General features: G+C 56.7%; 2 protein-coding genes across 9 annotated transcripts; one reads left to right on the forward strand and one right to left on the reverse strand.

The window, feature by feature from the left end:
- Window positions 1-9: 9 nt before the first annotated feature.
- IRF3 (interferon regulatory factor 3) lies at window positions 10-5,117 on the forward strand. Its single transcript, XM_019741528.2, has 8 exons — window positions 10-238; window positions 989-1,161; window positions 1,848-2,019; window positions 2,106-2,176; window positions 2,799-2,988; window positions 3,093-3,473; window positions 4,245-4,360; window positions 4,861-5,117. The coding sequence occupies exons 2-8, from the start codon at window positions 997-999 to the stop codon at window positions 5,026-5,028; spliced, it is 1,263 nt and encodes a 420-aa protein (XP_019597087.2). The 5' UTR covers window positions 10-238; window positions 989-996; the 3' UTR covers window positions 5,029-5,117.
- Window positions 5,118-6,189: 1,072 nt separating this feature from the next.
- On the reverse strand, window positions 6,190-21,520 carry SCAF1 (SR-related CTD associated factor 1). 8 transcript variants are annotated; one of them, XM_074316085.1, is made up of 12 exons: window positions 21,393-21,520; window positions 20,645-20,852; window positions 17,756-17,869; window positions 17,451-17,508; window positions 16,642-16,736; window positions 16,266-16,366; window positions 16,062-16,177; window positions 10,609-13,428; window positions 9,836-9,918; window positions 9,403-9,621; window positions 6,859-6,987; window positions 6,190-6,617 (listed from the first exon to the last, which is right to left on the reverse strand). In XM_074316085.1, exons 2-12 carry the CDS (start codon window positions 20,711-20,713, stop codon window positions 6,426-6,428), a joined length of 3,996 nt encoding a protein of 1,331 aa, XP_074172186.1. In that variant the 5' UTR covers window positions 20,714-20,852; window positions 21,393-21,520; the 3' UTR covers window positions 6,190-6,425. The 8 variants fall into 8 exon arrangements, with proteins under 8 accessions (XP_074172186.1, XP_019597082.2, XP_019597085.2 ...); XM_019741523.2 differs by having other exon boundaries at window positions 20,645-21,503; XM_019741526.2 differs by lacking the exon at window positions 21,393-21,520 and having other exon boundaries at window positions 20,519-20,656.
- Window positions 21,521-22,142: the final 622 nt, after the last annotated feature.

The raw sequence follows: 22,142 nt of genomic DNA on the forward strand, positions 1-22,142 counted from the left end.
AAAAGCGCACGGGGAGGAGCGACGTCAGAGTTGTGGGTGTTGCCTGTTTGGAGTTTGCTACGTAGATGATGATGAACTGGTTTTTTTCCCAAGAAATCGATAGGAAAGAAAGCCCCATTGCTCAAAAGCTCAGCTGACGGGAAGGGGGAGCGGGTGTATAGCTGCGAGTTCGAGACCTCCTGGACCCCAAAGACAGTTGGCCCCGGGCCCCAGCACCCTGCGCGCCGGGTCATTCTAGGTAGGTAACACGGAAGAACTGGCTAGTTGAAGGCGTCCGGGAGTGAGGAAAGGATGGGTCTGCCATGATAATGGAGAGGGGTTCTGTGTACTCTGGGGAAACTGAAGCAAGAGAAAAAAGTGAAGCAATGGTCGGCGTAAAAAACTTAGAAAAAGTAGGGGGGAAGTGGGAAAAGGAGGCGTCTACACTGGTAGATCTAGGGGAGAGATCTGCAAATGGGAGGCAATCCACTTTAGAAAATGGGGCCATGCCCTGGAGGAGGGAGGCTGTCTGGGGGAATTGTGGATCGGGGGGTGGTCTACGGTGGAAATGGGTGAAGGGATCTTATGGGTGAAGGGGGAACTGTGGAAGGGGGTCTACACTGGGGTAAGTCCGTAAAGTGGAGTTCTACACGTGAGTAGCGTCTGCTGGAAGGTTCCAGCGTGGAAGTGGGGGTATTGCATTGAGTGATGGAGAGGGAGGGGTTTACAGTGGAAGAGGCAAGGGTCTACGCTGGCGGAATTGGGGGTTGGGGTAGAGGGTCTGCACAGAAGCTGGGGAAACGAAGAGGATCTAAAATGGATTTGGGAGGGAGTTCTCGCTGGATTGAGGAGCCTCTCTGGAGGATGGGAAGAGGCCTGTTTTACTCCAAGAAAACATAGGGGAGGGATCTGCGTCGTGACCCCGTAAAAGGGCGGTCTGGGAATGGAACCCTCAGGCCGGGTGGGCCTCGGAGCTTGCCGGCGCCCAGGAACTGTCCCCTGTGCGTAGGCCAGAGCATGGGAACCCAAAAGCCGCGGATCCTGCCCTGGCTGGTATCGCAGCTCGACAAGGGACAGCTGGAAGGCGTGGCCTGGCTGGACCAGAGACGCACGCGCTTCCGCATCCCCTGGAAGCACGGCTTGCGGCAGGACGCCCAACAAGAGGACTTCGGCATCTTCCAGGTGGGAACCGAGACACCAGAAACTTGAAGCTGCCAGAGGGCGGGGTGGACTCCGTTGGGGGAGGGTCGAGAAGGCGGTGTTAGCATGTGTGGGGCGGGCCCGCGCTTATGGTGCCAGGTGGAGGTGAATGAATTAGAATGGAAGGGGGCGGGGTTAGTAGGAAGGCGAACTAGTATTGGATAGCTGGCAGGGTTGGAGGGGCCTCGTTCCGGGAATAGAACTGGGGAAGCGGGGTTAGAATGTGAAGGAAATGCATCCCAGGGGTTCAGGGTTTGATGGCGGCGGGTCTCTTGGATGTAGAATTCTGGAAGCGGGTCTTGGAACGTTAGAGGCCAGACTGGGCCGGAAGCCGCGGTTATTTACCACCAAATTAGAATACACCCGTGGTGCTAAACCGAATTAGAGTTCGAGGGGGCGGGGTTATTATTACAGAGGGTGCTCTGGGACAGGTGGTAGCAGAGTTAGACACCGAGTAGCATTAGCACGTGGAAAGCTACTCGTTATGAAAGGTGGAGGCAGAGGGCACTTGGGGCACAGAGAATCTGAGCATTTAGGGATGGAACCTTGCCAAGTTAGAATGTGCCAGGGGAGAGGTCCATGTTAGGACAAGAGGAGGCAGGGTTAGGACTCCTGGGAGCCTGATCTAAATCATCCTCCCCACTATCCTGGTGTCACTGGTCCCCCAGGCCTGGGCGGAGGCCAGTGGTGCCTACACTCCTGGGAAGGATAAGCCTGACCTGCCCACCTGGAAGAGGAATTTCAGATCTGCCCTGAACCGGAAGGAAGTGTTGCGTTTAGCTGAGGACCGGAGCAAGGACCCTCACGACCCACACAAGATCTATGAGTTTTTGACCTCAGGTGTGCTGGAAGTGGGGCTTTTCATGGAGGGATGGGATTTCAAGAATCCCCAGAACCCCATCTCTACTCACCACTTTTCTCGACAGGAGTTGAGAACTTTCCTGAGCTGGACACCTCTCCAGACACCGATGGCAGATGCAGTATCTCTGACCCCCAGGTAAGAATATGCTCAACCCTCTTGCCCTGTCTGTGCCCCATCCCCTTTCTGCATCCTCACGGACCTGCTCAGGTCTCATTTTCTCCTCATGGACCATTGTTCAAGCCTCCTCTCCGGCCTCCCTTCCCTCCCCCACCTGACCCAGAGCTGATGCTATCCATTCCCTGCTCACAGCCCTCCCATGGCTTCCCAGCACCCTCAGAAAAATCCATTTTCACCAGTCATTCAAGGCCTTAACACAGCTTCCATTGCTTACCGTGCTTTGCAGCCTCTTGGGAACTGAGAAACTCCCTACCCTTGACCTTGTTGATGCCTCTGCCCAGGAGCGTCCCCTCTGAAATTCTGCCCAGTCTTCTCTGCCCAGGTCTTGCTTACATGGAGCCAGATCGTTGGGCTGGAATTAGCTGCTTCCCTCCGGCCATCGTAATGCCCAGCATATATCCAAGTATATATTTTGCAGTCTGCGCCCATGGCTGTCTCTCTCCTGGGCTGGAAGCCCCTTGAGAACAAAGCTCAGGACTGTCTCCTCTCTGGGTGCCCACATTGCTGAGCACAAGGCCTGGTCCATGGGAATTCTCCAGAAAATACTGTGGAAATGCCCGGGTCCTTTTTTTCTCTCCAGGAAGATATTCTGGAGTTACTGAATGACATGGCCTTGGTCCCAACCCCAAGTGAGGGGTGCTTGAGCCTGGCTGTAACCCCTGAACACCCCCCTCAACCCTTGCTGAGCCCCAACTTAGACATCCCTGCTCCCTACCCAAACTCGGAACCCCCTGAAAACCCACTCAAGCAGCTATTGGTGCCCAAGGAAGGTGAGTGCCAGCTGTGGGGTGACAGGGGCTGGGGCTTGGGTGACCGGCCCCCTTATACTCTCTCAATCTCTCTCCCCTTTCATATCACTGCTGTTGTTGCTCAGAGTGGGAATTTGAGGTGACCGCCTTCTACCGGGGCCGCCAAGTCTTCCAGCAGACTGTCTTCTGCCCGAACGGCCTGCGGTTGGTGGGGTCAGAAGCAGGGGATGGGACACTGCCTGGGCAGCCAGTAACACTGCCAGACCCCGGGGCGTTCCTGACAGACAGGGGCGTGGTGGGCTACGTGAGGCGTGTGCTGAGCAGCCTGGGCGGGGGACTTGCTCTGTGGAGGGCAGGGCAGTGGCTCTGGGCCCAGAGACTGGGGCACTGCCACACCTACTGGGCCCTGGGCGAGGAGCTCCACCCTGACAGTGGTCACGGACATGATGGTGAGGTCCCCAAGGACAAGGAAGGAAGCGTGTTTGACCTGAGGCCCTTTGTCACAGGTGAGTGGGGCAGGGCCTTAGCTCTGCTGTAAAAAGAGCGGGGTCCTGGTGGTTAAAAATTCTGGAGTCAGGCCTTTTGGGATCCTGCTGCTCTACCTGCAGTTTAACCTGGGGCAAAGGACTGGACTGCTCTGAACCTGTCAGGTCTGAGGACTGACTCCTCTCCCCTCCTACCGGCCTGGAGCTGGGAGGAGGCCCAGGACCCACCGTACAAAAGGTGCTCAGGATCATCAGCATTATCACCAACGAAGGTAGACAGCCGCAGGGAGTCCCTTAGGGCTTGGCTACCCAGCAGAACTTTCTTTGCACTGTCCAGTGTGGTATCCACTAGCCATATGTTGCTACTGAGTAGACCACAGTGAGTGCAGCTGAGGAAGTGAGTTTTAAATTTTATTGCATTTTAATTAGTTGCAATTTAAATAGTCATGGTGGCTAAGGACTACATATCAGACAGTGTGGCCTTAGGGGGTTAAAAAGCAGTGACTGTCAGCCACCTTCAGAATCACGGTGTATGCTTGGGGGCATGGACTCCCTTCCCAGGCCTGTTTCCCAATCCTGAATGGGGGAGGCTGAGGCAGGTCTTCCAACCCTACCCTGCTGAGAGGGAAGAAGAACTGTTTGTGCCAATGGGGGGACTTCCCCCAAATCAGCAGCCCTATCTGTGATGGCAGAGGGTATGTCAGGGGAGAAAGTAGGGTATTACTCAGGTTTTAGGGGGAGGGGTGGGCAGAGTTCTTCTTCCCATCCCTGACTAGGTTCTTGGGCCCCCAGATATGATCGCCTTCATTGAAGGAAGCAGACGCTCACCACGCTATGCCCTTTGGTTCTGCATGGGGGAGTCATGGCCCCAGGACCAGCCGTGGACCAAGAGGCTCTTAATGGTCAAGGTACCTGCAGCCCTGTGCTCCTGGAGCTGAGGGGTGGATCTTCCAGAGGGAATAGGTTGCTCCCAAGAACAAGTCCCAGAAGCCCCACTGAGAAACTAAAACGTCTAAGAGTCTCTGAAACCACCATTCCTCATCCCTAGGAGCTACTGGGTGTCCTTCCCATGGCCTCACCCCCGCCCTCCAGCCTGTTTTGAGCTCTTGAAACCATGTGGGAGTTGGTGGACTACAAGTCCTAGCATCCTCTGTGAGGACCATAAGTTGCTCAATTCTAGGTTCTTAGAACCTCTCCAGCAGCCTCTGCCCTAAGTAGGAACCTCCTCCGGCCTCCCACAGTTGTGAATATGGGAAAACTACAAGTCCCAGCAGCCCTGGGCCTAACAGTTCACTCTGGATTGCGGTGGGGGCTGCTGGGAGTTATAGTCTGCTCAACCCCACCCCCTACAGGGAACAGTGTTGGGGGCTTTCTTCACCTGACCGTGTTTCTCTCCTACCTCCTGCAGGTTGTTCCCACGTGTCTCAGAGCCCTGCTAGAAATGGCGCGTTTAGGGGGTGCCTCCTCACTGGAGAACACTGTGGACCTGCATATTTCCAATAGCCAACCACTCTCTCTCACTTCGGACCAGTACAAGGCCTACCTCCAGGACCTGGTCGAGGACATGGATTTCTAGATCACTGGGCAGGCCTGAGCCCTCACTCACGGGTACAGGCTCCTTACCCCTCCTCACCTCAACCAATAAACTAGTTCTTGCCATAGTCACCACTTGTCTGGTGTTTGGTGTTCCCAGACCAGCCCTGACCCAAGCTGGGCATTATTCCTCCTTCAGGCCTCAGTTTACCCACCTGTGTAAGCCACCCACAACCCAGGTGCTGACTGTATAAAGGCCAGACACTGTGTACGGGGCAGCTGACATTCATTACCTCCTTACCTCTTCCCAGGGACCTGGTGAGGAGGTGACAGTCACCTCCATTTTACAGATGAAGACACTGAGGCTTGGAGAGGAGCAAAAGTCACAAAGTAGGAAACACAAGCTGGGTAGAATCCAGGTGATTTCAGAGCTGCTGGTCTCTGAGAATCCCCGTCTTGCCTATGGCCAAGGTCCAATAAGCAGAGAGCTCCTTGCCTGGACTGTCCTGTCTCTCGGAGGCCTTGGGTCCCCTCCCAACTCTTGCTGAGTAACTTCAGTCGAGTCCCTTCCAGGCCGTGGGCTCCCCTCTACATGGGGCTGGGACGGGCAGTTGTGAAGGAGCTCTATGTCCCACCACGGGAGCCTGCACACCCCAACGACCTGGCACTACCAGGCCTGGGTAATGGGATGGACCGAGGCCAGCACCACCCTGACTCACCATTTGGTCCTTACTGTGTCTCCATTTCCCTTTCCATCTCAGGAGAGCAGATTCAGTCATCCCAGCCTCATAGGACCGGTAAAAACACAATCTAACTCAATGGGGAACAAAGATCCTGTTTCTGGGGTACCTCTAAGGCAGACAAGTAGCACCCAGGTGCCCTGGGCTTGGAAGACATTGACCAGGTGTGCCTGGGACCCCCACGTCCCATCACCACCACTTTCTGTCAACAGCAACAGATTACTACATACCAGATAGAGTTCTAAGTGCTTCATCTGCCTGGGTCTTACTTAATTCTCATGACACCCACTTTACAGATAAGGAAACTGAGGCCCAGAGAGGGGAATGCAATTGCCCCAAGCTATACAGTCTGGTCTCCTAGCCAACCACCCTCAGACTTGGACTAAGCCTCCTATGTGTCCCTCCCCCACCCTTTCCCAAATTGGTCTCTGAAAAAGAGGGCTAAAATCATGGGGCTTAGGGAGGAACATTTCATGAAATCTTTAATGAAACTGGGGGAAGGGCATGAATGGGGAGGAGGGTGACAGGGAAAGGCTTGTGGACATGGGAAATGGGCACAGGAATGGGCAGGGGGCTCTCCTCTTCCCCACAGCAACCCTCCCCCAATCATCCCACTGACAGGGGAGGGAAGTAGGGTGGCGGAGCCATAAATACGTCCAGAATTTCAAAGAGGCAGAGGAGGGAAGGGGGGCTGGGGGTCTCAGAGAGGGGGCAGGGGCAATCCTGGACCGCCCTTATCCGGGGGCCCTGGCTCCTTGGGAGGCCGTGGAGGCCCTGGGGGGTCTCCTGGCTTGCGGCCGTGCTTGCGGAAGTAGCGGTAGCGTTGGACATAGGCGCGCACCAGGTTGCTCACCTTCACCGGGTTGATCTCCCCACTTTTGCTGTGGCAGATCTGGGGAACAGGGGCAGCTGCGTTCACTGCCCGCCCCCCAGGACATGTCCCCCTAGACTGCTGAGCACAGCTTGGGACTGGGGTGGGAGTCGCTCCCCCAGTGTCCGGGCCAACATCCCTATTATCCCAATGCCACCAAACAGGCCCCAGACTGACCCTCCCCACCTGCGTCCACATGTCTGCACACGCCCATCTCCCTTACATCCTCCGCCCACCTGTCTCTGTCCCTGTCTGGGCCCACCTTGTGGACAGCCTTCCTCAGGATGTCCTTGTACTCCTCCTTGGTGATGTCCTTTTTCTGATAGTACGGCTTGATGGCCAGTTTCACCTCCTCCACCGCCCTTTCCTGCGTGTGCAGCTTCTTCAGATACTGGCGGGGATGGGACAAAGGGATAACAAAGGCCAGATGAGTTCCTACAGAACCCCCCCGCCTCCATTCACCTGCCTGCCGGCTGGCCCAGCCTCCTTGACCACCTTACTCCTGGAGGTTCAAGTCGGGCTTAGGGTCTGCCCTGTGCTCCTCTTGCTGAGATCACTCCAGACCACAGGCCAGGCCTGGGCCTCTGAATGTCACTGAGCATGTCCTCTAGGCTAGACTCTGGCCATCCCAGGTGGCCATGACCATGACACGTGTCCCCTGCCCTTACAAAGTTCAATCTGGTGGGGAGAGATATTAGCCAAGCAGTTAGGACTGTTTTTTTTTTTGTTGTTTTGTTTTAAAGGTTTTATTGGGGAAGGGGAACAGGACTTTACTGGGGAACAGCATGCACCTCCAGGCCCCCTTTCCAAGTCAAGCCGTTTTCCCCTCAATCCCAGCTGTGGAGGGTGCCGTCCAGCCTCAAGCCGCCGCCCCCTCAGTCCTAGCTGTGGAGGGTGCAGCTCAGCTCCAGGTGCAGCCGCCGCCTTCTAGTTGTAGGGGGCACAGCCCACCATCCCCTGTGGGAGTCGAACCAGACTCCCGGCAACCTTGTGGTTGAGAGGACGCACCCCAACCAACTGAGCCAGCCGGGAGCTCAGCGGCAGCTCAGCTCAAGGTGCCGTGTTCAATCTTAGTTGCAGGGGGCGGAGCCCACCATCCCCTGCAGGACTCGAGGAGTTGAACCGGCAACCTTGTGGTTGAGAGCCCACTGGCCCATGTGGGAATCGAACCGGCAGCCTTCGGAGTCAGGAGCATGGAGCTCCAACCGCCTGAGCCACCAGGCCGGCCCCCAGAACTGTTTTAATCAGATTCTCCAGGGCTTATTCTCATTACAGCAGAACACATGGCAAAGCTTTTCAGAGGGGCATTTACAACACTGTCCTGGCTCCTGAGTGGACAGAGGGGTTGAGGGGGACTGGAGCCGGGACTGGTTAGGAGCACAGTGGAGGGGGAGGGAGGTGAGCCCTGGGGCGGCTGGCGGTTCAGAGTTCAGGTTGCGGAGCTGGCTCGTTTGTGCTGGAATCCTGCCTGGTTCTACCTCTATGCAGCCTGGACGAGGGACCAAACCCCTTTGTGACTCACTTGTAAAATGAGGACAGTACTGGTGGGGAGGGCGGAGGCAACAAACATGGAGGCCGTAGCAAAGAGCCAATCGAGGGGAACAGCAGCTATTCAGAAAGTGACGGCCATGGGGACAGGACAGGGAGCAGCTGAGAGATCCTCAAGCCCACTGGGCTGGAAGATCTGCACCCGCTTCAACCTCAAGTGAAACCTTCGCAAAAGCCGCTGAGCTCCCGGATGGCTAGATGAGCAGGACATCTAGTAGGAGGGCACATTCAGACCAGAGCCAGGCCCTCTGTCATGGAGCCCCCCAGGCACAAGGGACAGTCACCCTAAGAACCAATCCTGGGGAGGTCACCCTCCCGAGGGCCAAGGGAACATGGGAACAGTGAACTGAGGCCTGGCAAGGGCCGGACACTCCAGACACTGACGAGATGACGAGAATGTGAACTGGCAGCTGAGCTCTGGGCTGCTGGGCAGCGCCACGGCTAGGATAGCCACCGGCCACCCTGGAGTCCTCAGGCCTCCCTCAGGAAGTGGATGTCCCCCGCAGCCATCTCAGATGCAGCAAGGGAGGACAACAGGCAGAGAAGGGACCAGGGCAGCCTCACTGGCTGAGGAAGCACCCGCTGCTGCTCATGTGGTCTATACTGTCCTTGTCCTGCAGCCCACAGCATGTGCCATGAACCAATGACCATCCAAGCTGTACCTCTGTCACCATTTCTCATAAGGGGCTTTCTATGAGGTTTATTCTGCGTTCTTCCTGGTACCGTACAGTGTGCAAGGGGTGGGCAACGCCATCAGCTGGCAATAGGATGTTGGACCATAACAAAAAGTGTCTGGACCTGACCAAAAGGAAAACAGCCCAGGAGCAGCCAGATGTAATGGAATAAAAACCTGTTTGTATTTGCCCAGCACTCATTCTTTGTCCCTCCTTCTAGGAAATACTTGATGTTTGTTTGTAAGCCACCCTCTGCCTTACACAAAAACATAGGGAGGAAGGGAGGGAAGGAGGAAGATGGGTAACCAAGGGAAGACTGTAGTGGATGTGTGATGTGGGCATTTTCTATCATTATCTGTAACTCCCTATCTATATATGTATATACACGTGTAAGTTTTAAAAAGTCCGCCCAGCACCCATTTCCTGTTCATCCACTAGTTCCTTACAATTTAACAACTTCAGCTTTTTAAAAAAAATCTAAGACCCCATCTGCTGGTATCAGTCTCTGCCATTCTCTTTGGGCCCCTGCATCCTGTTCTCTGCAAAACTGTAACCATCAACCACCCCTCCCAAGCCCAGCTCACCTTGTCTGTGTCCCCACGTCCCTCAGAGCTGCTGCTGCCCTCTCTCTTGTCAGACGCTGCAGCCAGCCCAGTGGGGGTGGGAGGGGTAGAGCCGCAGCCGCCCAGGGGAAGGCTGCCAGGGAGCAGGTAGCTGGAGGGGCCAGGGGGCAGACCCAGAGAGGTGGGCACAGGAGCTGGTGTCACCCCTAGACTGGAGGGTGGCTTTCTGTGGCTGAGGATCTGTGGAAGAGGTTGGAAGATGAACAGAGGTGGAGGGGAAGAGGGAACATGTACCCCTATTAGTCCCACCCTGATTTCCCAATAGTCCTAGGGGCAACAAGCTCCTCTTCTGGCCAATACCTTGCCCCAAGGCCTGCTGGGAGTTGTAGTTCCTCCTACCCGAAGCGGGAAACAAGAGAAGGGGCTGCAGGGACTCTTCCCCAGGGGACCCCACCTGGTTGGTGGCCTGTATCAGCTCCTGGGCCTTTGCTCGGCTCGCCAGATTGGCTTCTTCCATCTTGAAGAGAAGTGCAGTCACTACAGGAGGCAGAGAGTTGGTAACAGGGAGATAGGGGGTTGACATGAGAGGAGATGGTGAACCTTACCTCGCCACCTGCTGCCATCTCCCACCCTGGGCTCTGAACAAGCCTTAAGGCCTAAGGCTAAGAACTAAGAAAAGGGGGACTCGGCCACTGGAAGACCCACCCCACACCCGCATGTTCTTGGGACTAGACGTGTATGCTTGTTGGGGGAGGGATATGGCCAGAGTCACTCAGTGACAAGGTGTGGCAGAAGTGAGATTCTGTCTCCTGAGCGCCTTGTAGCCAGTCCTAGTCTCTCTCCCCGCCGTGGTCTGGCCGAGATTCCTGCCATTCCCCCCAGGGACACTGCTCCCTGCTTCCCCCACTCTTTCTGGTCCCTCCAGGAAGTCTATCCCAGTTCACCCCTGGGAGGATCCCCAGGACACATCCCATTCCTGCAGCCTATGCTGAGCTGGCCGCCGCCCTGCTCCTGTCTGCCCTGTGCTCTGCCATCACATCCTGAGACCTACAGGCCTCCTGCACAGACCCTGATCGGCCCTCACCAACCTGTGGCCTGCCCGGTCTAGGTCACTACGTACCCACCCTTTCCAAGGCATCCCCACGGTCTCCAAGTCTGTCCCCCTATGACCTCATCTTCCCTGATCTTGTCCAGCCTGGCCTGCCCAGCACCCCCAGGGACACTTACAGGCCAGGACACCACTGGTGGTGCAGTCCACACCAGCAGGCAGGTTCCAGGGCATGGGTGGGGGCAGTGTGGGCAGCTGGGAGACACGGGTAGCTGGCCCGTCCTCTGCCCCCGAGTCACCGGCTGTGGACCCTGCGCTAGGGGCAGTGCTTGGGGCAGCTGCGGCCGTGCTTGTGGCTGTGGTGGTAGCAGGCTGCTGTTCCTCTTCCTCCTCCTCCTCCTCCTCCTCCTCTTCTTCCTCCTCCTCCTCCTCTGCCCCACCTCGGACCCCAGTCTCCTCAGTGGCCTCTTCGGGCAGAAAGGAGACCTCAGGTGTCTTACAGCTGCTATCCACAGTCTGTGAGTCCGGTGTGAGTGCAGGGGGTGGAGGGGCTGCCTTGGGCGGTGGGGTGCTGGGGGCCTTGGCTGCCCGCTCCTCCCCAGACCAGGATGTCTCCTCAGCCCCCTTGGCTCCTGCCGCCTGGCTGCAGCTGTCAGCCTTGGACTTCTTCAGTGTCACAGGGCCACCAGTGCCGCCACCGCTGCCCCCACTGCGGACTTTTTTCCTGGTCTTGGATGGCTTGGTCTTTCCCTTGGTCCCCTTGGCTTTCTTGGCCCCAGCCTTGGCCTTGACCTTGGTCTTTTTGGGCTTGGTGCTGCCCGGAGCTGCTTTGGCCACCTCAGCAGGGGCCCGCTCGTCAGGCTTGAGGAAAGGGGAGCGGCTCTCACGGTCACGACTGAACTTGACTCCAATTGAGCCCAGGCCGGCCGACGCCGCTTCCTTGGCCGGAGTGGTGCTGCTTACGCCCTCCCGGATCAGCACCGCCACCTTGGACTGCAGCTTCACTTTCCGGGAGGAAGAGGACGAAGATGAGGATGAGGAGCCTGAGCCGCTGCTGACTGGGGGCTTGGGCGGGGGCCCTGAGGAGGGCGCCGACTCCTTGGGGGGCCGGGCCTTCTTGGATGACCTGTCCCTGTCCCTATCTCTGTCCCTGTCCCGGTCCCCCACATCCAGCGCCTTCCGACGGGATCCCTTCTCCCTGGAAGAGGAGGAGGACGCAGCCCCAGCGCGGCGCCGGTCCTTCTCACTGCTCTTGCCACCTCGCTCCTCGGTGCTCAGTCCCTCTGAGTCATACATTACCTCGCGCTTGGGCGAGGAGGCCGGGGCTGGTGAAGGGCCTCTGGGGTCGGTTTTGTCTGGCCGGCCCACAGTGATGGTCCGCTTGATGGCAAAGAGATCGTGGTCCGTGAGGTCCTGGATGGAGGGTGGCACGGCCCCCCGGCGGCGGCTGTCACGCTCCCCGCCCAATGAAGTCGAGCCAGACGGTGGCTGGGCTGGAGCAGGGGCCTTGTCACTGTCCCCTGACCGCTTCTCACCCCTGGACCGGGAGCGCTTCTTCTTCTTCTTGCTGCTGCCACCTTCCCGGTGCTTGCCACGGTGCCGCTCACGCCTTGAGGAAGATGAGGAGGAAGTGGCTGGGGGCGGGGAGGCCGAGCGCCGCCGCCGCCGCCGTCGCTTCTCCCTGGACCGTGATCTGCGGCTGCCCCCACGGCGGCGGTCAGGGCTGCGAGAGCGGCGGCGGGCAGAGCGAGATCTCGAGCGACGGCGGGCGGACGATGAGGCATGGGAGCCGGGCTTGTGGTCCCGGGAGCGGTGCTTCTTGGAGTCCCAGGGAGAGGCCGGAGTCAGCGGGGCAGGCGGCACACCAGCCGAGGATGAGGCAGCCTCCTTGGCCTCTCCGCCGCTGCGCTTGCGCTCCCGCCGTGACTTCTTGCGGGTGGGTGGGCCAGTGGGGGCAGCGGCAGCGGGGGAGGGTGAGCGCTGGCGGTAGCGCTCCCGTCGCTGGGTCAGGATCTTGCGACGGAGGTCCAGGCCTCCCCAGCGTGCGTCCGTGGCAGGGGGCGCAGGGGCTGGCTCCCCCAGGTCCACCTGCAGGGCGCCCTCGCCATCAGACTCAGCGTGCAGAGACAAGAAGTCGTCCCCCTCAGGGGCCCGGGGAGCCGGCGGTGGGGGCGGGGGCTGGGCCACAGGGGTGGCTGGGGCTGCAGGAGGAGGACGGGCAGCACGGTTGCTGGCCCGGAAGAGTGAGAGTGCCATCCTGGGCTCCTCCTCCGGCTGGACAATCTCACCCTCCTCAATCTCTGAGTCCCCAGGTGGAAGCAGGGGAGGCGGAAGGGCAGCTCCACTAGCTGTCACCACCTCCACAGAGACCTTGCCTTCCCGACAGGTCTCCGCCTCAGTCCCCACCACAAAGACACGCCTGCGAGTGGCTCCGTCAGCCCGCGTAGAGTCCGCCTGCGGTGGTGTTCCAGGGGCTGCAGTTGACTGTGGGGGCTGGGGGTCCGGGTGGGGACTCTCGTCACCTGGGAAGTCCTGACTCAGGCTGTTGTCATCGTAGATGCCTGCCAGGGTCTCAGAGATGCGGTTGATGCTCTGGGACAGGCCTTCCTCCTCCTCTTCCTCCTCTTCCTCCTCCTCTTCTTCCTCCTCCTCCTCCTCCTCCTCTTCCTCCTCTGGTGAGGGCGTCCCCGCAGATGAGCTGGGGTTGGAGCCAGTGGGCTCAAAGGGGTCGTACTTTTGCTCCGGAGCGGGTGGTGGGGAATAGGCCTCGTCGGTGGGGTGGAAGGGGTCATAGATGTCGATCCGGGGGGCAGGTGGGGCTGGGGGGGCAGGGGGTGGTGGGGGGGGTGGAGGGGAAGGGGAGGATGATGAGGGGGAAGGGGAAGGTGAAGAGGAGGCAGAAGAGGGGGCAGGGGGTGGGGCGGGGCCCCCGTCTCCAGTGCCCAAGGTTAGGAGGTGGCGGGCACAGGAGGGTCGAGAAGAATGAGACTGGGGAGAAACTGCAAAGGAACAGGAGAGACAGAGAGCCGTAGTCAGGTGCACATCCCTCCTCCCTGTGCCCCAGCAGAGGGGGCCACAGGCAGACCAGCACCCATCCACGCCCCCGCACCCCACTCAGCACTCGCTGTACCAGCAGGCACTGCCCCCAGTGCTTTACATATGTCAACTTGTAGGATGTTCGGAACAACTCCACACCATAGGTTCTGTGACCCGGGGGTCCCAGGAGGAAACTGAGGCACAGAGAGCTGTGGTATCTTCCCCAAGGGCACAGAGACAGCAGGGAGGAGTTGGGGTGCAAACTCGGTCAGTGTGGCCCATGAGCCTGCACTCCTATATCCTGAGACAGATACTGCCCCGCAGCCCACGACTGCCCTGACTGCCAACGGCAGGAATGTTACCACGGAGGATGCAGGCCAGGGCAGGAGAGCCAGGGTTCACACCTCTGACCGCCTGTATGGCCAAGCTCGCACCTGCTGCGCCCACTGCCTCTTGCGGGAATTTATCTCATTTTATAGCGAGAATAATGGGAAGCTGAGAAAGTGAAGTTCCCTCTCCAGAGCCAGGAATGGGCAGAGCTGGGGCGCACTGACAGCCGGAGTCCCCATCCCCCACTCTTCCCTGTGCAACGAGCCCCACCCACAGGACTACATCTGCTCAGGACCCGGAGACAACACTGACTAGTGACAGGGATGACCCGTGCTCACTCCTTCTATGGGCCAAGCATCATATTTTCCTAGGTCACCTCACCCGCACTCCTGAGACCCTGCTTTCTAAGTACTCAGTGCCACCAAGTCCCACATGAGGCTGAACCTCTGGGGGGTGGCCAGGCTAGGACTCGGACACACACGATGGAGTCCAGAGGCCCCTCTGTCAACCACACATAACTGCAAGGACCTGCCAAGGCAAGGATGCCAGCATGGTCATGTGGATAGTGCCAGCTCTAAAGCCACTTCCCAATCCAGATCCCAGCTGCCAACCCTCCCTCCTGACCCAACTGTGGGCAAGTCACTCAATCTCTATCTGCCTCAGTTTCCTCACCTATAAAATGGGGTTCGTGCATTCATTCAATACATTTTTATCAATCATCTATCTGTGCCAGGTGCTGTTTGGGGTACTAGGAATAGAATGAGCAAACAGACAAAAATCCCTGCCTTCAAGGAGCTCACATTCGAGTGGGGAGAGAAATATCAACGTGCCAAGCGTAGCGTCCGCCAGCTGCTGAGGGCTCTGGAGGAAAATAAAGCAGGGGATGATGATGATGGGAGCATTCAGACCACACAGGGATCAGAGGACCAGATGAGCGGCTGCACAGGAAGAACCAGACTGCACCTGGCACCGCGAGAACTTGGTGAGTGTGAGCGCCTGCAACCCTGGACGTTATCACCACCACCTGAAACAGTCTACAGACTAGAGAAGTCTGGAAAGGCAAGCCACCCGCTTCTTTATATAACTTTCATATGGGGTAGGATTATGAGTTAATTTTCTTTTCTTTTCTCTAAGTTCTTAACATTTTCCAAATGAAGATCAATAAAAGACTTGGAATAAGGACATAAAATATAACCCCTGAAGACAACCACTGTGTTCTAGATACATCTATATCACTTAAGGCCCAAGATCCAAGTCCGGCTCACCATCCGCTTTTCTAATAAAGTTTTCTTGGAATGCTGTCCTGCCCATTTGTTTCCTTAGCCTCTATGGCTCCTGATTTTACTAGAAATGAAAATACTTTTATGGGCCCTAGGCACCATGTCCCCTGAGCCTAATGGACGAGTCAACCTGTAACTATAAACAAAGGATGAGGAAACCATGAAATGGCTGAGGGTGTGCCAGCCACGGTCTGCAGTGGGACAGTGGCTCGTAGCGGACCTACTGCTAGACCTGCGCCTTCCTCTCCTCGCCACCCCTCCCCAAACACGTATGTACACGCAAAAGGAAGTTTGAACCCAGGGTTTTCATTGAGGTCCCGGGGCCCAGCAGAAGCAGCATCACCAAGGAATTGGTTAGAAATGCAAATTCCCAGGCCCCACCCCAGACCTGCTGAATCTGAAACCCTGAGGGTGGGCCTGGAGACCCGTGTATTAAAAGGTCCTCCTGCTGCTTCTGGTGCCCGCTTAAGTTTGAGAAGCTCTGCTCTGCACATGGGCTCGCCACTGTGTGGGGTTGGGGGCCAACTTTCGCTTGGGCAGCTGCACATCACAGAAGTGAACAACTCTGGCTTTACTCTCAGAGGGACCCAGCTTGGCGCTCAGGGCCCAGGACCACCACTAAGCAACGGGCTGTGTCACCTCAAGCAAGCCATTTCCCTCCTCAGACTTTTCTCCTCTGGAAGACGAAGATGCTAAGTGCTCCCGTCTGGAGACACAAGTCCCCACGCAGCGACCCTGATAGGCAGAGCCCTGGACACTGAGTCCCTCTTGTGTGCTAATTGCTCCCACGTGGTAGCCATCACGTTTTTACTTTTCGTAATCTATATATACGTATGGCCTTTACTGCAGTGTAATAGGGGAAAAAAAACATGAAAATAAATGAGTTTGTCTAAATGGCACGATTATTACTATTACTTCTAACAATAGCTGACTCGCACACAAAGCCAAGGCTGCCGCCTGCCCAGCTCTGCCCTTGTCCCACATACCTGTTTTGCCCGTCCTCCAGGCCCTGAGACGGGGCAGCAGGCTGGGCACAGGCAGAGGGATCGGATCCCTGTCCCCGATCCGGACCTCAGCCACCAGCTCCAGCATGTCCTCGCTTCTGCAAGACAGAAGGGGTGAGTGAGCCTCAGGGGTGCGCCCAGCTCCCAAACCAGGGGCTCTCCCGGTCCAGCTACCCAGCTACTCACTCGCCAGGCCGCAGGTCCAGGTGGCTGGGAACCCAGGTGTCTGGAGGATCCAGGACGTTCACCAACCCTGCCAGAAAGCTGTCCGCAGCTATGTCCAGCACCTGGAATAGGGAGGAGGAGCTCCACCCTGTCCCTGATCATGTGAGGACCCACAAATCCCATTTCCCCAACCCCTAACCTCCTAAGAAAATGCAGGGATCCAACCAATTCCCTCGGCCTGACTGCCTCCAGGACCCAGAGCCTGGCCCCCAAGCCCTCCAACACTGCTCCTGATCAGCACCCCAGATTCAGGAGTCTATAAGTGCCCAACCCCATTTCCCCATCTCCGGGATCCACGCCTCAATGCCCTTCCTCCCCTGGCTCCCTCCTTACTCACAGTAGCTGTGTCAGTTCCTCCTGATTCCTGGGAACGGGACTCTGACCGTGGGCTCCGGCAGCGCCTCCATCGAAGGCCATGACACCGAGAGCCATCTAGAGAGAGATTTGCATGGGGACTGAGGACAGGGACCTAGGTAGAGAAACCCTGTGGGGCAGAGAAAAAAGGAGCCTGCCCTAGCTCTTGATAAGGGAACCACGCCCCTGCCTGCTCTGTCAGCCTCTATCCACTGCCTCCTAAGTAGGGTTCCAGACAGACTTCCTCGATGCCCTTCTGAGGCTCCAACTCCCTCACCCCTCTGTCCTCCTAGCTGTCCTCAGGATGAAGTCCTGACAAGTCAGCTCAACATTCGAGCCAGGCTGTGAGCCGGTCCCAACAAACCTCTCCTGTGTCCCCTCACACCTGCTGCCCACCAGCCCCTAAGAACCTCAGTTCAGTCCTGTAGTGCACCCCTGTGCTCGTCTCCACCTATCAGGCCTTCTTTTTTACCAGACAACTCTCACACGTCTTTAGAGACCCAGTTTACCTGTTGCCCCCTCTAGGAAGCCTTCCTGGACTCTGTCCCCTAACCTAGCTGGGCCTTCTGCCGTCTCACGGTACCACAGGCTACCTCTGTGCCGTGATCGTGCCTCTCTCCACCAAACTGTAAGCCCCTCCAAGGCAGCCACGGGGGGTTTGACCCATTTCTGGCTCCCATGCCAGCACAAGAGTGGCACCCAGGAGGCCTCAGAAAAATGCATATGAATGAAATTGGGATAAAGAATGCAGAGATGGGTCAGGGAGCTGAGAGGAACCAGAACCCATCGTACCTTTATCATTCGGCAGATCCCCCTGCAGGGAACTTCCCACAGCCTGCTGAATGGCCCGCTAGAGAAAAGATGGGGGTGAAGGGGGTGGAAAGAAAGGGTGGCAGTCAGGGGACTCGTGCAAATGGTCACAAGCTCTACTCCTGGGAGACAGGCATTCTAGACACCCTACAGCCAAACTCAAACCCTTCAGAGGAGCCAAGAGTACAGGCCCCCAGCCCCACCTCCCCCTAAGGCCCAGGAGTCGGGCCCTGGAATCCTGACTCCCAGCCCCTCCTCCCTTGGCCCCAGATGTCTAGCAGCCTCACCAGGATAAAGGCAGTAGGAGAAAGCGTAGGGTCTCTGTCCGGCGGACCATCGCCCCGATCTTCACCCGACTCTTCTGTTTTCCCTCGAGACTCATCTTCTTCCTCCATGATCACCTGGAAGTTGAGGGGGTGAGTTTGGAGTTCAGACAAACAGGGCTGTGGGGTAGGGTGTGGGGTGTGGAAGGGGACAGAAGCAGAGGACAAACACAAAGACCTCAAAGGCCTCCACCATTGCCTCAATCAGCATCTTCTTCAGTATCCCTCCTCTCCGCCACCTCATCCCGGTCCTTGGGAGTGTACGGGGTCCAATGCAGATACCAGAGTGACTAGAGCGATTCTCTCCCCTGATCTGGATTTCAGCTGCCTCCTCTGTTGAAGGGGGCCTTCCCAGCCTATTTCAACACCCCACCCCCCCAGTTCCCACCGCTTCCCCCACAACCAAACTTAAGACCTCATTGGCCCACTTTCATGGGAGCCAATACAATGCCAAGATTTTTTTCTGTTGAGTTGTGATTTCAAACAGTGTGCTCCATAGTCTCATGCACCCACCTTTCCCAAACTGAGGTACGTGCCAGTGTGCTGGGTGTATCTCAAATATGACACAACTTCCTAAAGCATCAATTTTCCTCGACGGTGAGGAACCAGAAACAATTTATTTATATATACAATATAAAGTGGACCCATGATAATGTGATTTACAAAACCAACATGCCACTTTTGAAATGAAAACACTAATTTCAGAAAGGTGTGTTGCCCACCAGAACCCCTGGGGACATCTGCCTATGTCCTGTCTGCCCATTGTGTGAAAGCATGGCTAAAGGCTTTTCGATGTCACAAAAAGTCATAGATTATACTAAAGTTTAAAGGTCATCCTTCAGACTGGGGGTTGTCTTAATTGGGCTTCAAACAACAGGAATATTTCAGCTGTGGGATTGCCAGCGACCATCAAATCTGCTACTCTGAAACAACAGCCGGTCTCAAAGTTTCTAGAAAGCTTCAAATCCCTAACCCCCAACTCAGTGTGCTTATCTGTATGTGGCACAATTGGGGTGTCTACCTCAGAGGAAGGCTGCAAGAATTGAAAGGAGACACTTCTGCCACAGTGTTAGCATAACCCAGTGTTCAATACAGAGTAATAATAATAATCGTTATTAGCCTTTAGGGCCCAGGTTTCCCCCCACGTCTCCCCAACTTCCCCAGCTGTATACCTGCAAAGAAAAGTCCTCTGTCCTGGTCTCCCTTGGACCAGATGTTCAAGCTTTGCCAAAGTTCCTCCATGCAGCCTCCCAGCTCTATAAGAGCCTGAGGTTCCTTCCCTAACTCCCACTGACACCCACCCTGATAAGGCCCTAAGGACAGTTCCAGCCCTGGAGCTGCTCACCAGCACCTGGGGGCGGGGTGGGGGTAGGAAGCACAAGCTACAGTGACTGTCACATAACAGAAGCTTAATCAAGGTCTGCTGACTACACACAGATCCCAAACCCTCTGCAGGTATGAAGACGCTCCCTTGCCCACACAGACATGCCCCAGGCTCTGCAGATACACCCAAGGCTCCTTAGGTCTTTTCCATATGAAAAGGCCCTACAGACATTGATAGATCTCTCTAGATCAGTGATTCTCAAACTACAGAGTCTGACAGCAGTATATTGCTTCACAAATAGCTTGCTATAAAAAGTAAATCAGATGCAAAAAATAATTCATAATACATCACAAGTAGTAAGTGGAAATATCAATTAATGGGACGTGGGTATTAACTTAAATACATGTCGGTGGGTACCGGGCCTCAATGAAAAATGTATTTCTTGCTATAGATCAAGGTCAAAAGAGCTTGAAAAGCATTGTACTAGATGATTCTATAAACTTTCCCAGACTAATGCCATAACACCAGGGCAACACAAAATTTTAAAATATTTTTCATCTCAATTACCTTCTAAAGTGCAATACACTTGAGCTCAGCAAATTTTCCAATACTCTCCTTTGTCTTATTCTCCATCTGATTATATGGCCCCAAACAGCATTCGAATTTGCTGCAGGCACACTCAAAGCCACCTAGATGATTCCAGGTCCTTTTAACTGCTCCAGCCCCCTGTCACCCAGATTAGACACCTCCCAGATGATGGAGACCTCTCAGCACATCTCAATATTTGCCTCCCTCCCTTGGTGAGCACATCTCACCTCTACAAGACTTTCTAAACCAGGAAGTTCTTTCAGGCCCGCTAAATGGCCCCAGACCCATGTAGGTGAGCGGCATCCTCACGTCAGCCCATGTAGACACTTCCCAGCCCCAACAGACATACCCCAGGCGCTATAGATGGCTCTGCAGAAACTCCTCAGCTCTTGCAAACCTCCTTCACCCCTGGGATATATCTCAAGATCTCAGGTTGGCCCCAGAACCCTCTGAACAGACCCTAGCCTCCAGTCAACCCATAAAGACGATCAACAGTGCCTACAGAGATGACCCAAGCCGGCTATATGATGGAGAGCAGGCGCCAGTTTCGGTCCAGACCCTGTGGACGTTCCCAGTTCTCCAGGGGATGCTCCGTAGGTGGCCCCCGACACCCAGAGACACGTCCCAGGGCCTTGAGAAGGCCCCCCGTTCGGCACCAGGTTCCACCGCCGCTGCCGGGCCAGAGGCCACCCCGCTAAGTCCTCCAGACCCTGTGGCGTGTTGGAGAGGACCCCAGGACTACTAGCGACCCGACTCCGCCCCGCCCACCCCCATAGGCCTCAGCCCCGCGGCCCGGACCACCGCCGCCATCTTACCCCGCCGCTCGGGCTGCGGCTCCGGCCCCGGCGCGGGGCGGGGCGGGCTGGGGCGGGGGGTTCGCTAGCGGAGGGAGGAGAGGGGCGGAGCTAAAACGCCGCCGAGCTTGCCGGGACTTCAAGTACCGAGCACGGTGCCGTGAAGGCTGGTGGGAAGGCTGCGGACTCAGTTTCCCAGAAGTCAACGGGGCACATGGGCAGGGGTGCGCCGGGAGGCGTAGTCCGCGCGTCGCATCCGTCACGCGGGCTCAGCAAGGAGGTGAGAGGTGAAGTGGGCGTGGTTGCAGTAGCCCGCGATGAGGCCCCACAATTCCATGCGTACGCGCGGAAAGAGCTGCGGAACAGGACGTGACGTAAAGACCACTCAGCCGGACAGATGCAAGGGAATTGTAGTTCCGCGGAGTGAGTAGTGAAAAAAAAAAACAACTGTCCTGCCTGGGAGCTGTCCCGCCCACATTGTGGAGATCCCAGAATCCCGATCCCCCCCGTCCCCTCTAAATTTAGAACCAAGAAGCCTTGCCCCACAGCCTCCTTCATTTGGGTCCGAAAAGTCCAAATTCCGATTCCTCTCACTCGGCAGAGGAGTCCGGACTCCCATTTCCCTCCTCCTTCCTTATATCCAGGAGTTGGGCCCTCAGGCTTTTCCTCCCTCAGACTATTTCTGGTCTTAAGCTCGTACTTTACATGAACACAAGTGTTCGGGTTCCCCATCTCAATTCCCTCGAGACCCAGAATTCTGGGTTCCCAGAACCTCGAACCCCGGGACCCAAGAATCTGACTTCCAGCTCCCTCCTTTACGAAACATGGGTAGTCCTAATAGTAAGGACCCCCAGATCTCCTCCCCTCCGGGATACGGAACTCCAGGTCTCCAGACCAGTTCTCTCCTACGGAGCTTCCTTCTTCAAAGATCCAGAAATCCTGGCTCTAGGCCCTTCATGACCCAGGCGTCCCGGCTTGAGCGAGCTGGCTCATGGATTAGGAATGCAGTGATCTCACGGCCCCTCCCAGCCCCGTTACCCGGCTGTCCCCCTCCAGGGCCCCAACTCCCCTCCCAGTCTGTCTTCCGCTTGGCTGGGACAGCGGCAACCGGAAGCCTGGGTCCCTTAGCGGGCGGAGACTCCAACATCCAGCCCAAAGGCCCGGGTCGGCAGTTTGGCTCAGATCCCAGGACGGAGGTGGAGCTTCCCCTCAGGACCTGCTCACTTCCTCGGAGCGCGCCTATATACGGCCGCGCGCGAGTCGGCGAGCCCCGCCTACTAGAACAAGGCCTCCGGGAAAGTGCTTTGAGAAGCTGCTTCACAGGATTCTTCATCTGCATAGCCCCTCCCCGAACAATCTTCCCGACCTGTCTGCCGAAAGAATGAGAGCTCTTATTAGCATAGCCCGCCCCTAAACGGCCCGCCTGCCCAGAGCGCGTGGAGCAGCTCTGGGTGAGCACAGTTCTCTCATTAGCATATCCCCACCCCTCTCGGAATTCCCCTTAGTGGCGAAAGTCGTTCCCCTGCTTTTATTAGCATAGCTCCTCCTTTTCCCTGGCCTTACCTCCTCCTTAAGTGTCCCGAGACTTGTGCCCTTCTTGCCGGAGCTCATGATTATGCAGTAGCCTTATTAGCGTGGCCCGCCC

The sequence above is a fragment of the Rhinolophus sinicus genome, linkage group LG11 (genome assembly GCF_036562045.2).
Source record: "Rhinolophus sinicus isolate RSC01 linkage group LG11, ASM3656204v1, whole genome shotgun sequence".
Lineage (NCBI taxonomy): Eukaryota > Metazoa > Chordata > Mammalia > Chiroptera > Rhinolophidae > Rhinolophus > Rhinolophus sinicus.